The following is a 12,723-nucleotide window of genomic DNA, read 5'->3' as shown; positions in this document are numbered from 1 at the left end:
CATATATGTGTTTTCGTTCATTCAGGTCTTCTATTGTGTTCCTTTAGAATCTTTAAGTTTTCTTTACTAGCTTATTTATGCTTCCCTAACCACATTGGTATTTAGTAGAACCTTTTACCTACTGCCTTTCTTTTAGGAGGCTTCTTGCATAAAGGAATGTCATTAACTCTTGCTACCCTTTTCAAATAATTCTTTACTCTACCCTAGATGAGGCTTTGTATGTATTTGTCCCTCACTAGTCTCTGAGGAAATTTCCTGTGTCTTCTTGGTATTTAAACAAAACAAAACTTTCTTTGCTCTTTTATGACTTGACCAAAGTGCCTTTCCATGGGCCAGAGGAGAAAGAAAAGTCAGACCAAAGATCATAACGACTTCTCAGTCACTAGAGAGTTCACTGTAGCAATTACTTGTAAATAATTTACCCTTCCCTATCATGCCTATACATACTTGGCCTTCATCTACCGATTGTTTTTCTCAAGACTCAGGTAGTTATTTCTTTCTTAAACAACGTGCTTTCTCTGTGGGAGAGAGAATGCCCAGTAAGGCATCCCTACTCTTCACTCATAGGCTTATAATTTAAAGAATAACCTATGGTTACAGTAGTTTATGCTTCACATTTCTCAGTACCTTTATCATTGTTTATTTAAAAGTTTTTTCTGTCCTTTTAAAATATTAGATATGTTTTAAAACTTTTTTTGAAAAATTGTAAAACAGTTTTAAGGAAAATTTAAACGTTATCATTTTGCAAAAAAGTCTTCATATCATAAAATACTCATATTTTCATGGTCTTTGAAGTTGGTGATGTGCCATTTCTGTCTTTGCATAATTTCTGGAATGAATATGCTAAATTTCTTCTAAAATTTCCTCTAGCATAATTTATAAGTTTAAAAAATCCAACATAAACTTAAGTGTTGCCATTCTGTTTTTCAGCCTGGCTGGGTTGTCTTGGACCAACCAGATGCTGCGTGCCATTTGCAGCATCAACAAGAACCTTCTCCTCTACCTCCAGGATGGGAAGAAAGGCAGGATATTCTTGGAAGGACCTACTATGTAAACCATGAATCTAGAAGAACGCAGTGGAGAAGACCAACCCCTCAGTATGTGCTGGTAGCTTTCATGTTTGTGATCTGAATACATTTGGGCCACTCATTTTCACTTTGAGGTCATGTCTCAAATGTATTCATCATGTATGGATCATCCACTGTAAGAATGCCAGGGGTTTATGGCCCACTGCTTTAAAAAATTCTCTCTTAGCTGTTTTCTTTTTTTAATGTTCTGATGATATTCAGAATTATTTGAATCACAAATACAATCCTTCTAACTGCTTCTTCTTTTAATAAATGGTCACTTATTTATGTTTTTTTAATTATGTAACCCAAAGGGTACATCTTACTATTTAGACTTAAGAAATCTTACAATCTTTTTTGTGTTTTTTTTACTAACATATAATAAAATGTTAATTTCTACCGTACACTATTTTTAAAATATAAATTATTTGTAAAACATAAAGGACTCAATAGTAAGGATCTTTTGTTAAATGCCCATTTTCCAATCTGGTCAACATAAACATAATTTCCAATGTATGCAGGTCAAGGACAATGATCTTTAAGGTACTCTAATTTATATTACCTTATGACATTTTCTTATATTATCATCAGACTGTAGATTTATAAATATGCATTGACAAATCCTCCCATTATCCATATTTATTATCAAATGTCTTTCCACTTCTCCTTCCTCATAGCCTTATGAAGTCTCTCTTTGGTCTTCTGCTTTTTGATACCAACTTAAAATTTTTCTTATTTGTCCATTAACCTCCTAATTTTTGGTTTTGGTATTTTGTGTCTGATATAGTCCAACACTTTCATAGATATTTTCTGTTCTTAAATACTTCCAAAGCAAATTAGCGATCCAAGTTCTTCATGGCACAGACGTATTGATCTCTTCAGACTGCAAAATTGAAGATACTGAAATTCTACAAAATTGTTTCTGTTGCATACCTCAGTAGTATGGGAAGCCTAACTAGAGCAGAATCATACTTCTTTCACTATGGCTGACATAATTCAGCTAGCCAAAATCAAGTATTTGGAGGGAAAAATACTGAAGCATTTCCTTAGGACCATCTGTCAAAATTATGTTTTCTCCAGCAATAGTACAGTAAGAACTGGTCTTCTGGACATCCTGGGCTTATATGGCATTAAATAAATTAACAGTAATTTTGTTATTAAATATTTGCACAAAATCCTTAATTTGATGATTGGTTATATTAAATGCAAATGGCTAGAATAATATAACTAGTAAATGATTAGGGTAAGGGTATTCAGTCTGATTTACCATCTTCCCTAAATTCAGACATGCCTTTATTATTATCCTTTTCAGACCAGGCCCATTACTGTACATGATCAAAAATAGATACCATTTAATCCATAATCTATTGAGTTTTTAATTATAGTATCCTTACACTGTCTTTCATTCAGCCCTCTGCTTTCATGCACGGGGAACTCTACTCTTGGCATAAGATCAGTTCTGGGAAGTGTTACTATCTGATCCATGAAGATGTATATGTAACTCTTAAAGCTTCTCTTTTAGGAACTATCTAGAGCTACTTCAGATTTTACTCTTGTAATAACATGGCAGGATAATATAATGAAATTATTTATGAAACTCAATGAATTCATTCATTCAACAATACTTTGAGTGCCCAAACACGTCAGAAATTATCCTAGGCATAGTAATGAACTAAAATATCAAAGTCAGACATGCTGCGCATTTTCACAAAAATTTTAACTCTGTAGGGTACTCTGAAGATACCAATGTGCCCACTACTTGATCTATGCCTGGTGGAATACTCTTTGGCCAGAAACAATAAATTCTGGTCTCCAGTAGTTAAAAAAAAATGATCCCAGAATCTTTAACTATCATTTAACTCTCTTTAGACCTGGGTGATGATGCTTTTTATATTTCTAATACAGAGACAACCTAACAGAAGCTGAGAATGGTAACATCCAACTGCAAGCACGTGCATTTACCACCAGGCGGCAGATATCTGAGGAAACAGAAAGTATTGACAATCGAGAGTCTTCTGAGGTAGAAATAATCTTCTTGTTCTTGTTGATAGATACATGTTATAGCAATAGATTAAGGTTTGTGTGGCTTAATCTTATTCTGTTCATTTTAGAACTGGGAAATTATAAGAGAAGATGAAGCCACCATGTATAGCAATCAGGCTTTCCCATCACCCCCACCATCAAATAATTCGGATGTTCAGGCTCATCTTGCAGAAGAATTGAATGCCAGACTCACTATTTGTGGAAATCCAGCCACCAGCCAGCCAGTATCCAGCTCAGTAAGATGCTCTTAGATTTTGTTGTAGCTTCAGGATTTTATATTATATATATTATTCCATTCAGTATCTAACTTTTACTTAAAGTTTTGTCTTTTTCTCCCCAGTTTTATTGAGATACAACTGACATACAACATTGTAGTAGTTTAAGGTGTACAATATAATTGTTTGATATAAGTATATATTGCAGAATTATTACCATAGTAACTTTAGTTAACATTCATCACTTCACATAGTTAAAAAAATTTTTTTCTTGTGATGAGAAAAATTTTCTCTGAAGTGTCATGTAATAATGTGTTAGGGACTTTAGGACTTTACAGCATGGTCATTTTTTCAAATATCCCCCAAACGCAGTCATGGATAATCCAAATGGTTATTGGAGTCTGAATGTCCATTTTATAAATCAAGGCCCTCCAGCCAGAGACTGCCAGGAACATACTCGTAATTGAACAAGTTGGGTTTATTACTCATTTGAGCAAGAAGAATACACACCCTAAATGTCTCAGTTAAGAGTATGTTAGAAAAGATGAAAAAGATTTGGGTTCATGTCAGGTGGTCTTGAGGAGGGTTTAAGGAAGCAGGGCTTTGCTCTGTACTGGATACTGTCAGGAAACAGGTAATTCTGTGACTGGGGAGTCCCAAATCTTATCTGTGGTGAGGCTAAAGCTATAATTAGTGAAAAAGCAGCAGTCACATTTGCCAGGATAGGAAGATACTTGGTATTTTGTGGCTTGGATAGTTTTCATGTTTTGTCTGTGTTCAGGCATTTGTCTGTTAGATTGTCAAGTGGTCTTAATTTTGTCTTGATCAGACCAGATCCTGCATGTCAGGGGCCGCTTTTCTCCTCCTATCACAAACACACATGTAAATAAGAGCTGATGTACTTTGACAAAATAGGGAGTTTAACCTATCTTATCGCTCTAGCAACTGCTGTAAAACGTGCTGCCATAATGGGATCTTTGTGGCCAGCTCTCTAATTTGTATCCTTGAGGGAGATCTTTCAGTGGAAGACAAAGATTATTCTCTGAGGATGCTATGGCATTTCCAGTTGGTGTTCCCCTGCTTTTCATTCAGTTAGTAAATGTTTCTTGAGGGCTGACTATATCCAAGGCATTAGGTACTGATTAAAGAATTGTTGGAACACAAGCCGCACCCATTTAAATACTGCCTATGACACCTTTTCACTCTGCATAGATGGAGTTGAGTAGTTTGATCATAGAAACTGTACAGCCCACAAAAAATATTTACTGTCTGGACCTTAACAGAAAATTTTGCTGACTTCTGTTCTAACACCTTTCTCAACAATCTTCAGTGTAAACAGTTTTATATAAATATTTATGTGAATGTCCAACAGCAGGTCTGCCTGTCTGCTCCCTTTCCTTCCTTTCTTCCACTTGTTTATTCTGTCTTCCATTTGTTTCATTTTTTTTTTTTTTTGGTCAAGAGAGTGGGAGAAGTCATCAACGACTTAAAGATAAGCTATGTTGATTTGCTGGTGATAAGTCACATAAGATCCTATTCCCTTTCCTCCTGTTTTTTTTTTCTTTAATTATGAAAGTAATACATCGCATCCATACAATGAAATACTAGGCAGCCAGTGAAAAGAATGAACTAGTTTTGAATGTATATGTTACATGGAACAATCCTTAAGAGATATTGGTCAGTGTAAAACAGTCAGGTATAGAACAGTGTGTTTAATATGCTACTATTTATGTAAATTATTTAAATGGCAGAGAATAAATATGTGGATCTTAGGTCTTAATGATTAAACAGTAAACTGGTGACATTACTTGGCTCTGAAGAGAGGAACAGGGTGAGCAGGATATACATCTTTTGTACCTTTTGAAATTCAATCCATTTGCTTATTCAAAAATGTTATTCTTGAAGTATTGCATAGTTATGGTTAAAAATTGTCGCGTGCCCTGTCCTCGCCGGCAAGAACAGCATGCAACAACAGCAGGATTCTTCTGCAGAAAGCTTTATTCTTCAGCTCTTTGTGAAACAAATGAGTTGGGCAGGACCCAGAGGGGAAGGAGAGGCTTGCTTATATAGTTCTCATGCTCTGACCTGGTTGGTGCGGCTCCATATGCCTTATTAGCATAACCATTTGGTGGGTCTCATTGGTCCTTATGCCAAGGCGCAATTAGCATGTAGTTTAGTGGTGTGGGATGATTTGTCATTAGGAAGTTCGGGGCCTTCCGGCTGCCCTGCATGGGGCGCTATTTTCTGAGCGCGGCTGCCAACATCTCCCCCTTTTTTGTCTAACAGAAGCTCAAGGCGGAACTTGCCAGCAGAGGCGGAGACAGAGGCCTGACCTCCATCATACTTCCTGATGCCCCCTTTTTGGAGAGGGGTTCTGGGCATCTACCCCTATGCAGTCAGGCATGCCTCTCAGAGGGGTCCAAGACCTCTTGCAGTGCTTTGCCTCGCATCCTCTGGCTGGCGTTGGGACCGCTTGGTACAAAGGGTTTGGACCCTTTTTCTCAACCCTCTTGCACCATGAGCTTCTTAAAGAAAGCTGTGATTAAGCATTGAGGTACTCGGGCCTGGTGCAGTGCCACATGGGCTCAGGGTGCAAGAGCTACCTCAAGCTAAAGCCGAGCTTCCTTCTTAAGCATATTGAGCCACACTTGGGGAGAGGCGCCAATGTCTATCGCCATTAGGGCTTGAGCAAGGATCACCTTGTCCTGCTTATGTTGGTTGCGGAGTCTGCATAACAACCAGAGTAAGAGCATGAGACCTCCAAGCAGGAACACGCCCATCCCAGCCATGCCCGCCCACTCCTTGACGTGGGAGAGAGCTCTGAGGAACCAGGAAGAGAGTCCTTCCGCTACGGAGATATCTAGACGGGTGGAGTTGATGTGGATAATTTCTCGCCGCAGCTCTTCTAGTGTCCCATCGAAGTCTTGGGACCAGTTTCCTGAAAGATACTGGGACAGGTCTCGTGACAGATTAGCTGCCCGTGTAAAATTTTTATATTGAATGCTAGTGATGCAGAGGGCACGATATTTCCGCTCACATCCCAATTGGGCCATTTGCCAGAGCACCTCCATTTGTTCCTCCACGAGATCTATGCGTTGATTGAGGATCATTATTCCTCCTTTCAGTTTGCCATCAAGTGTGGACTGTTGGTCCAGGGCAGAAGCTACTGAGGCTGCAAGGTTATTGAGCTCTGTAGCCGATTTGATGGAGGTGTCTAAAGCTATACCAGCGGCGGTGGCTGCGACCGCGGTTGCGGAGATCAGGAGCACTATGGCGGCTGTAACACCGAAATCGCGCCTTTCTCGAAACAGAGTCATGGTGTTAGGGGCGTCTACGGGAACAGGGACCCAACGGGGGATGCGGACTACCAAAGCATTGGTAAAGTTACGCGCATCCCAACACTGAGACAGAAAGCAGGTTTCATTGGAGCAGGAGTCAAAGCTACTATTGGATAAGATAAACAGAAATGGGGGGTATACGCATACTGGAGAAGGTGGAAAAAGGGAATTAGGTGACTCTGGACCTGATTTTGCTGAACACGTGTAGTTCTCGTTGTTATGGGTCATGATCATGTTCCAGTGTGCGCGCATGTGGTTATTCTCGCACCAAAAGGTGATATTTTTTACACCGATTCCCCCACCCTGGAGGGCGGAAAAGGGGGAGAGGTCGGTACACGAGCCATTGACTCCACACAGCATCCATTTATGGAAGGGGTTCATGCTCAGCTGCTGACGAAACTCGCCTTTGAGCACCTTTACTGGCCACCAAGCCTCATTGGCTGGCCGTCCCTCCATATCTGGGGAGATGGTAAACTCCTGCCTCTCAGTTGCCCACGTTACTACAGTTGACTGACAGTCAGTCCAGGGCCACAGCTCTCCCTCATAGTCGCCCACACAATGGGAGGCATATTTGGGTTGACGAGGCCTGTCGGTGGAATTGTTCCTGGGAGAGTGTACAAATGTGCCATTGATCCAGAGAACCATCTGGTGGATAGTCATGTTCTTATAGGACGGGCTCCCTTCCTTATTAGGCCCTTCAAATTTAGCTGACATAACGGGGAGGCTACTGGCCTCTAGAATTATGTCACTGAACCATCCGTATTTCCTCCGTTTCAGGGAGATACAGCCAGCTAGATTCTGAGTGGTGAAGCATAATGACCCATTAGTTACGAAGGATCGGTTTTCTCCCAGGGGAGCTACTAGGGTGTCTTTAACTAAGTAGGGCAAGTTCATACTAGTATTGGTAGTGAAAAAGCGCGGAAAAACGGCTGCATTGAAACGGACAGGCATAGGCTTAGGAAAGGCAGACAGGATTCCCCATCTCAATACTCCCTGAGTCGGGGTCTCCAGTGTCAGGAGCAGGGTCAGGAGGTACAGCGAAGTCATCTCCTTTGTTTAGGACTTTCCTCGTTAGGCGCTCCGGGATCCAGAAGGGATTTTCTTCACCCTGGGGGAAAACACACACAGCTCCCCTGGATCTGATTATGATTGGATCCGGGCCCTTCCATTGGTTAGATAACACGTCCTTCCATTTTACTAGTTCTTGTGGGTCTTTTGGCCACTGATTATGGCGATCCGCTGCTGTATGGCTTTGAGCATCCAGATTCAAAAAATTTATAGTGAAAAGTGCTAGGGCTATGGCAGTTTTTGGTGTGGGGGGTATATCTTCAATTCCCCCTTTTTGTTTAAGTAAATAGGATTTGAGCGTGCGGTTCGCGCGTTCCACAATCCCTTGACCCTGTGGGTTGTAGGGAAGGCCAGTGATATGTTTTATCCCCATGTGATGACAAAATTGAGCAAATTTTGTAGAGGTATAGGCTGGGCCATTGTCTGTTTTCAGAATCTGTGGTAACCCCCATGCGCTCCAAGCTTCAAGGCAGTGCTGGATGACATGGGAAGCTTTCTCTCCTGACAATGGGGAGGCAAAGATGACTCCTGAACAAGTATCCACGGATACATGTACATATTTCAGTTTCCCAAAAGACGAAATATGCGTCACATCCATTTGCCAAACTTGTAAAGGCCTAATACCTCTGGGGTTGATCCCAACATGAGGTGTGGGAAGGAAGCTGCAGCAATGTTGGCAGCTAAGGACAATGTTCCTAGCTTCGGCCCTGGTTATGCTAAACCGCTTGTGCAGTGTTTCGGCAGTGACATGAAATTGTGTGTGGAATTTTGAAGCTGTGGTGATAGGGTCTAGCAGGGGAAAAGCTATATTTCTGGTTGCGAGGTCTGCCAGGTGGTTGCCTTGGGTCATAGGCCCGGGAAGGCCTGAATGTGCTCTGATATGAGTTATATACAAAGGAGATTGCCTATGAAGTAGTGCTGATTGTATCTGTTTGAACAAAGTGGCTACTGGGCTGGACGCTTTGATTAGCCCGGCCACTTCTAGAGATTTGACTGCATTAACTACATAACAGGAGTCAGACACAATATTTAAAGGTTCAGGAAAGATTTGTAGGACCTCTAAGACTATGCGACATTCCACTATTTGTGGAGTGTCAGGCGTGTAGCCTTTTGTCACAACTTTGCCATCATGGACATAGGCACCTGTGCCTGTCTTAGACCCGTCCGTGTAAACTGTTTTTCCATGAGGCAGCGGGGTTAGGCTAGTGACCCGAGGAAATACTAGGAGATGATTTTTGGCGAAGTTGATGAGGGGATGTTTAGGGAAATGATTATCAAAGGTTCCTGAGAAACTGTAAGCAAGTATGGCCCAATCATCGTTCATAGCACATAATACTTGTATCTGTTCTACGCTGTAAGGGGTTATAATTTTAGCTGGAGCCTCTCCGAAATGTGTCATGGAGGTTTTTACTCCTCTCAAAGCAAGTTTGGCCACGGCTGCTGGATAGTACTCTATTGTCCTAGCCTGAGAGGCTTGGGGATGAATCCAGATCAGTGGGCCGTGCTGCCATAAGACTGCTGTTGGCAGCTCCGGGGTGGGAAGCACACACAACTCAAAGGGTTCATTCGATTGCACTCTATTTAATTGTGCTGTCATCAAAGCCTGTTCTACTTTGCGAATGGCTTGTAATGCCTCAGGTGTGAGGGAGCGCGGTGACGTTAGTTGTGGGTCTCCTTCTAGGGTTTTAAATAGTGGAGTCAATTCAGTGGTGGGTATCTTTAAGTATGGGCGCAACCAATTAATATCCCCTAGGAGTTTTTGGAAGTCATTCAAATTTCGCAATTGATTATGTCTATCTCAAGCTTTTGGGGGCAAATTACATCTGTGTAAATGGTTGCTCCTAGGAATTTGCTAACACTAGATTTTTGGACCTTCTCGCTTGCTATATTCAGTCTCCAATTTTCTAGGGATCTAGTGAGATCTATATATGCTTCTTCTATTTCCGCTGGTTGTGGGGAGCAAAGAAGGATGTCATCCATGTAATGGATGATCTTTAGCGTGGGATAGGTCTTACGAATTGGGTCTAGCGCTCGCTGAACGTACAGTTGACATATGGTGGGGCTATTTGCCATTCCTTGAGGGAGGACCTTCCACTGAAATCTGGCATCAGGTTGTTCATGGTTAATAGCTGGCAAAGTAAAAGCAAATCTTTCCCTGTCCTTGGAGCTTAGAGGTATAGAAAAGAAACAATCTTTAATATCTATTATGAGCACTTTCCATTCTTTGGGTAAGGCAGAGAGGAGTGGCAGTCCCCGTTGTATGGGTCCAAGCATTCTCATTTGAGCATTTACTGCTCTCAGATCATGAAGCAACCTCCATGATCCTGACTTTTTCCTGATTACAAATATGGGTGTGTTCCATGGGGACACAGAGGGTTCTAGGTGTCCCACTTGGAGCTGCTCTTGCACTAAGCAATGAGCTGCTTCTAATTTTTCAGAGGATAGGGGCCACTGAGGAACCCATACGGCCTCCTCTGTGAGCCAAGGTATGGGCATGGCATCTTCAATGGCCCCTATGAAAAACCCAGGCCGTGACGGTCATTCTTTACTTTGGGCAGGATGGGCTCTATGTGTCCCTGTTGGTGTTTCCCCAGCCCCTTGCCAGGGATGTATCCCATGTCCATCATCATGCCTTGGGCGGGAGTGGAGTATTCATTAATGAGTTTGAGGCCTAAGTCTCTCATGACATCCCTCCCCCATAAATTGACCGGTAGAGGGAGTACATAAGGGGTGACTGTACCCTCTTGTCCTTCAGGGGCTCGCCATTTCAATGGTTTGGCACTAATTGAAGGGCTTGACTCATATCCTAAACCTTGTAATGAATGTGAGGATTGGGTCACAGGCCACTTGGAGGGCCACCAGGTTGCAGAGATAATACTTTTATCTGCTCCAGTGTCTAGGATTCCCTCAAAGCTCTTTCCCTCTATTTGAAGAGTTAATTTTGGTCTGTCTGCTAAATCTAATACTATGAAGGCTGAATCCCAGTCAGAGGAGCCGAAGCCCCTTTCTCCCCTCTCCGTGTTGGTAGCAGGATAATTGGCGTGGAGACTAGGTAAAACTAAGAGCTGGGCTATGCGGTCTCCCGGGGATATAGGATAGATTCCTCTGGGAGCCGAACACATGATTTTTACCTGTCCTTCATAATCTTGATCTATGACTCCGGGATGAACTACCAGGCCTTTCAATGCAGCAGAAGAGCGCCCTAGGAGTAACCCAATGGTATTTGGTGGTAGGGGGCCTTTAAAGTCTGAAGGGATAGGCTGAACTCCCATCTGTGGAGTCAACACTATTCTGGTGGTGGCACGGATGTCCAATCCCGCGGAACCTGAAGTGGCTCTCCTTGGGGGGCCTGGTTGTTCCCGAATGACACTTGCGTGCTGGTTGCCCCATATATTTGCGGGCCCTGGTGACGGGGGCCCCTCTGGGCGTTTTTTGGCAACTCTAAGGGTTTCCCTTCTATATCTTTAATAGACCGGCACTCATTAGCCCAATGCCTGCCTTTCTTACACTTAGGGCACAACTCAGGGGTCTTTTGGGTTGTTTGTTCTGAAGCTGGGCTCCTACACTCTCTCTTTATATGTCCTAATTTCCCGCATTGAAAGCATTTGATACTTCTGTTAGTGATCCTGGCTTGTTTGTGGCTCTGTAATATGGCCGCGGCTAGGCCCGCATTGGTGAGTGGCCCTCCTATTTCTCTACAGGCTTTCAACCAGGCATGTATCCCTTTTTGTTTCCAGGGTGTTATCGCCTGTCTGCATTCCTTGGTACATTGTTCAAACACTAATTGCTCCACTAGGGGCATTGCTTGTTCCTGATCTCCAAATATTCTGCCTGCGGCCTCTATCATACGAGCGACAAAGTCAGAAAATGGCTCGCTCAGCCCCTGAATAATTTTTGTCAAATTGCCTGATACTTCTCCTTTGTTGGTGAGGGCTTTCCATGCCTTGGCGGCGCACGTGTTTATTTGTGCATATACCTGTAAGGGGAAGGCGGTCTGGTCGGCTACCCACTGTCCTTGGCCCGTCAGCATATCATATGACCATGCAGGCTGTCCTTCGGCCGCGTTTGCGCGTGCCTGGGTCATGCTGATATCATGCCACAATGCCTTCCATTCTATGTATTGCCCCATACTAGAAAGGCATGCCTTAGTTACATATTGCCAGTCTGCGGGTGTCATGGCTGTCTCTGTTAATCTCTCAACTTGTGCTATGGTATAGTTAGCACTGACTCCATAAGCCCGAACGGATTCTGCTAACTCCTTAACTTGTTTATGGCTCAGGGGCTGGTGAGAGCGTACACCGTTATCCTCAAATACAGGAAACATTTGTCTAATTGCCTGAAGAGTATCTGGGTGGCAAAAGGAGAGTGCGCCACTCACGTAAGGTGGCGGGGCAAAGGGCGTCGGGGGACACCCTGCTTTCATTTTTTCCTTGGTCCGCTTTTCAACTTTGCTGGTTCCCTTACTTCTACACTCTGCGGTTTTATTTTCTTCCCCTTCCTCTGCGGACGTTAATTCCTCCTCAGATTCCCTATTGGAGAGTTGGAGGTCCCTCAACTCTTTCCAGGGGTATTTACTATTTTCTCCGAGGCGATTGTCACTCGCTTCTCGGGGCTCTTTCGCTTTTGCCCTAGGCGGGCTTTCTCCCTCACTCTGAGGTTTCTTTACCTTCGTTTTTGTGGCCTTTTTTCGGCCGCGCGCGCTCTCTGTTTCCCGTTCCGTTTCTGACATGCTCTCTTGGATATCTGTCAATGCTCTCTGACCTTCTTTTATTACCTTTTCACATCTCTCATCTTGCAGACAAGCTCTAATCAGTTTCCAGAGGGGCCTGGTGCCTCCCCTCAGGCTACCCTCCTCCTCCTCTCTATCAAGATCTTTCCCCAGTTTGTCCCAGCTCGGGATTGAGAGGGACCCTGAACAAATGAACCAGGGGGCCACACGGTCTATCTCCTTCACAAAAGATCCTAAGACTTTGCTGGAGACCTTCAAGTTTC

The 12,723-nt window shown here is 43.0% G+C and overlaps 1 protein-coding gene across 7 annotated transcripts in view; it reads left to right on the top strand.

The window, feature by feature from the left end:
* NEDD4 (NEDD4 E3 ubiquitin protein ligase) overlaps positions 1-12,723 on the top strand; it is a 133,257-nt gene that overhangs the window by 96,789 nt on the left and 23,745 nt on the right. For all 7 annotated transcript variants that reach the window (XM_037021024.2, XM_037021022.2, XM_037021023.2 and 4 more), the window contains 3 exons: positions 931-1,097; positions 2,973-3,087; positions 3,179-3,346. In XM_037021024.2, the coding sequence (XP_036876919.1) occupies positions 931-1,097; positions 2,973-3,087; positions 3,179-3,346 (450 nt within the window). The remainder of the gene's footprint in view (positions 1-930; positions 1,098-2,972; positions 3,088-3,178; positions 3,347-12,723) is intronic.

This window comes from Manis javanica, chromosome 8 (assembly GCF_040802235.1).
Source record: "Manis javanica isolate MJ-LG chromosome 8, MJ_LKY, whole genome shotgun sequence".
NCBI lineage: Eukaryota > Metazoa > Chordata > Mammalia > Pholidota > Manidae > Manis > Manis javanica.
The sequence above is the reverse complement of the archived record's forward strand: the minus strand, read 5'-3'. Positions and strand labels throughout refer to the sequence as shown.